The sequence below is a fragment of the Etheostoma spectabile genome, chromosome 8, assembly GCF_008692095.1.
Source record: "Etheostoma spectabile isolate EspeVRDwgs_2016 chromosome 8, UIUC_Espe_1.0, whole genome shotgun sequence".
NCBI classification, from domain to species: domain Eukaryota; kingdom Metazoa; phylum Chordata; class Actinopteri; order Perciformes; family Percidae; genus Etheostoma; species Etheostoma spectabile.
The window spans coordinates 27,228,648-27,232,315 of NC_045740.1; the positions used below are offsets into that span (position 1 = coordinate 27,228,648).

Consider the following 3,668-nt stretch of genomic DNA (forward strand, 5'->3'; position numbering starts at 1 on the left):
ACACACTCTCTTAACAACAACTAGCATACCTGGATTTCCTGGGGGGTTGCCCAACAGAGACACGTGAAAAGCAAACGCACGTGAAAGAAAAGAACAAAAATGAAAAATATTAGGCTGTGTAATCTCTATGACCCATTTTACTGTATATACACATTTAAAATACCTTTATTTTTTTCAATATTTAACTTGCAGACTTACACAGTGACTTACGATGAATGCATCAGAGCATAAGGTACAATCCGAAAATTCAGAAACTTGTATGAGTAGCTTGTTATTAAAATAGCTGGTCAACCTTAAAGGTTTGTCCACCTTAAGTGGGATAAAGACACAGGAACTTGACTTCTTTCTTGAGGAGTTGGAGCATTTAATAACCGACAAATAGCCTAAACTGTACACACACTGCTTTGCCACATTTACAGTTATAGCGTTGCTCCTAACTTCATAGTCATCGCCACATTCTCTCTTTCTCTCACACACAACTGACCAGGTATTCTACTATTCCTCTTCTGTGGGTGGCAAACACGTGGGACTGTCAAAATTCAAAATTCTACACAGACTATTTTTGTCAAAGCTACGGCTGGTGAAGATGTTTCCTGCAGTCTACCCCCTATGGGACTATAGAACATATGTTCTAGAATGTCCAAGACCTTTTCAAACTCTGTGTAAAGTTCTTAAAATACAACTCAAAACCATTTAAAAAAGTTAAATTTTGATCTGTTTTTCCGCCAAAACAATCACAAGCCACAGACCCCAAACTTATCAAACATTACAATACAAAGTACAACAGACTGATTCATTTATAAGTCCAGTTTTTCAAGAATAGTCTTATAAAGATCCAAGGTCCTTTATCTCCATGGTCCTCTTTATAGAGGGTGGATGCGGCCTGTTCCATTGACAGAATATCCATGAAATGCTATAACCAATTTACAGTGCTAAAGCATTTGGGTTTATGAATTTTCCAAATGTGTAAACATTTAGTTTGAAGAATTTTGTATTTATTTATTTAGATGAAGCTGAGTCTTAATGTTGATACCAAAATATCTCATACCTTGTTTCCATCCCCGCCCCCAAATGCAATATATGGTCAACAACATCTCTTTAAAAGGAAGTTTTTGGCAAACTGCAGTGCTGTTGACAATGAGGATGTTCACAGCAAGTACCTGGATTTTCTGGATCCGGAGCGTGAGTTGGAAGAGGATCTGGATCTGGAGCTAGAACCAGTAAAACTGCTACCACTTCCACTAACACTGCCACTCACAGTTCGCCTGGAAGACACAGACACATAAGTGAGAACACAGCAAGTAGTTTTTTATGACAACTATAAAACTCAAGTTGTCCTACTGGTTCCACCAGCCCTTTGCAGTAGCCCTGACTAATCACTAATACCCCTTTCACACCAATGGCTCAATCAGGGTTGTACCCAGGTCAACTGTGTGTTTGAATGGGTTAACCCTCCTCGATCTACTCAGCTTCGCAACCCAGGTAGCAAAGGTAGACTAGGGTTCATTTCCATGTTCAATCGCGCACAACCTGGGTCGCTAACAGCCGGGGCAAGACAAATTATGTGATTTGTTGGAAATGAGAGTGGGGCAGTTGTCACAGGTTGGTGCACACTTTTAACTTTCCTTTCCCGAGCTACATTAACCAGCTTTGACTGGGGGATCCTGAGGCGTTCCCAGACCAGATTGGAGATATAATCCCTCCTCCAAGTCCCGGGTCTTTCCTGAAGCCTCCTCCCAGCTGAACGTGCCTGGAACGCCTCCCTAGTGAGTTGCCCAGGGGGCATCCTTGAAACCATCCTACGGTTTCACAAACCGCAGGTATCGCTGTACCTGTAAAGGTATGAGTGCGGGGGTGGTGAAGCCCTAGTAAAGTATTTGGTATAGTATGTCAGTCCAGGGAGAAGATAAGTAAATTACTGCTCTTCTAGGTACACGTTACGATACTGGGGGAAAAGGTTAGTGGTATATCCTGTGATGATGCGCATCAAAACGCCACCAGTGTGTGGCCAAACAGGAAAAAATGGGTGCAGGTGAATTGACATGTTATGTGCTGCCAATGAGTTGCACTTAAATCACAGTGAATATTAAAATATGTAGAGTATGTCTGTAACTGAGTTAAGACTCAGAGAAGGAATTACATTTTTGACAAACATTAGCATTTATTGGGGGCCTGTTTAAGTTCCTTAACCGGCTCCATGCTGTGTTTCAAAGCCACTGCTGCAGCTGCCTGTTGGTGAGCAGACAATCAGCGGGCCCAACTACAGTAACTAACTTTGCATTGTTTTCTGGCGTGCACCTATCTTAAAAATCACAACAGTTGGCAAATTTCCATGTCACACGTGTGCAAGTAGTTAAGTACTCACACTCGTCTTAAAAGAATTGTCGCAAAATATGTTGCAGCCTGGAGCACAGCATTGCTGCTCACAGTACTAGTTGTGTCAGTCTTAAGCAGGATTTATGCTTCTGCGTTAAATCATTGCTGTTGCCACGTACGTAGGTATGTGGAAAAACTGACCCTACGTTGTAGCATGAAATGTATCTCTCATAAAATGTAACTACATGTCACTCTGCCGTGGCGTGGTAGCGTTGCATTTCCCCCCCTACTCATTTTCGGGTTCACCTTCTCCTTAAACAACATGAAATCAAGGAGAGGGTTAACTTTTCCTGCTACAGATTTCCCGCTGTGGTCAGAAAGCACAGGGGAGACACATTGATTCTCTCACTATGACCCTAGAGTTGTACTTGTTAAGAAGCTAATTGCTGTCACTCTCTCACTCGCTTAACCACACACTCTGCAAGCACATTGCTATTCTCTTAAAGAGATTGCCGCACACACCAACGCCCAAGTATAAACTTCAGGCCACGTACTGTACATAGGCTACGGCAAAAGCTCTGCGTTGAGCCTCCGCAGAACCATAAATCACACTTAAAGCAACAAAGCACACTGTGGTCGTATGTCCCTATTATTTTCTAAGTAAGGTGTCTTTACCCGTGAGGACGATGCTCTGGCATCCGACTGGCAAACTACTGCTGGGCAATATGGAGAACATCATATATCACAATATTCTTGACCAAATACCTATACATTTAATATTTGTAGTGTACCACTGTATGGTACAGTTGCACATTATGGGAAAATATGCAATAAAGTTGTTACACGTTGCAATAATGATAATACTTACTATAGACATACAGATATAAAAAAGTACTCAGTTCTGCCTTTCTTCTGCTTTCGATATTCTGCTAAAATACAGCCCATTGCTTGTTGAATTAAAAATAAGCAAAAGAAAATAATTTCCATCATTATTTTATACGATAAATTGAATTGAACATGAAGTGCAGTACTAAAAAAGAATGACAGTTACAGTTTAAAGTGTAGTTTTCTACTAATATTCTCTTTTAGCCTAGAAATCTAGACGCATCCTAGCATCTAATTTACAGCCAGAATCAGTCTAGCAACTCTCCGTTGGCTTACGAGCTGGAAAAACCAAACTCTAGTCAGGCCAATCACATTGTGTAATAGTGTCATTGGGCGGGCTTAATATAATGACGGCAGAGTTGCGACGGTTCTGCGTGAATTCCCTGCTACAAAGATGGCTGCTGCTGGCAAACAGCGGCCTTTTGAATCGGCTTTGGCCGCGACTCTGGAAGACTTGGAGTTAAGCT

General features: G+C 41.5%; 1 protein-coding gene across 9 annotated transcripts in view; it reads right to left on the reverse strand.

Moving 5' to 3' along the window:
- Nucleotides 1–3,668, reverse strand: part of zc3h18 (zinc finger CCCH-type containing 18) — a 42,539-nt gene that overhangs the window by 6,261 nt on the left and 32,610 nt on the right. For 6 of the 9 annotated variants that reach the window (XM_032523278.1, XM_032523282.1, XM_032523283.1 and 3 more), the window contains exons 14-15: nucleotides 1,161–1,265; nucleotides 30–38 (exon numbers count right to left, since the gene is read on the reverse strand). The exons of 1 other annotated variant lie outside the window; for it this stretch is intronic. In XM_032523278.1, coding sequence (XP_032379169.1) covers nucleotides 30–38; nucleotides 1,161–1,265 — 114 coding nt within the window. The remainder of the gene's footprint in view (nucleotides 1–29; nucleotides 39–1,160; nucleotides 1,266–3,668) is intronic. 2 more of the 9 variants (XM_032523285.1, XM_032523284.1) reach the window with 2 other exon arrangements.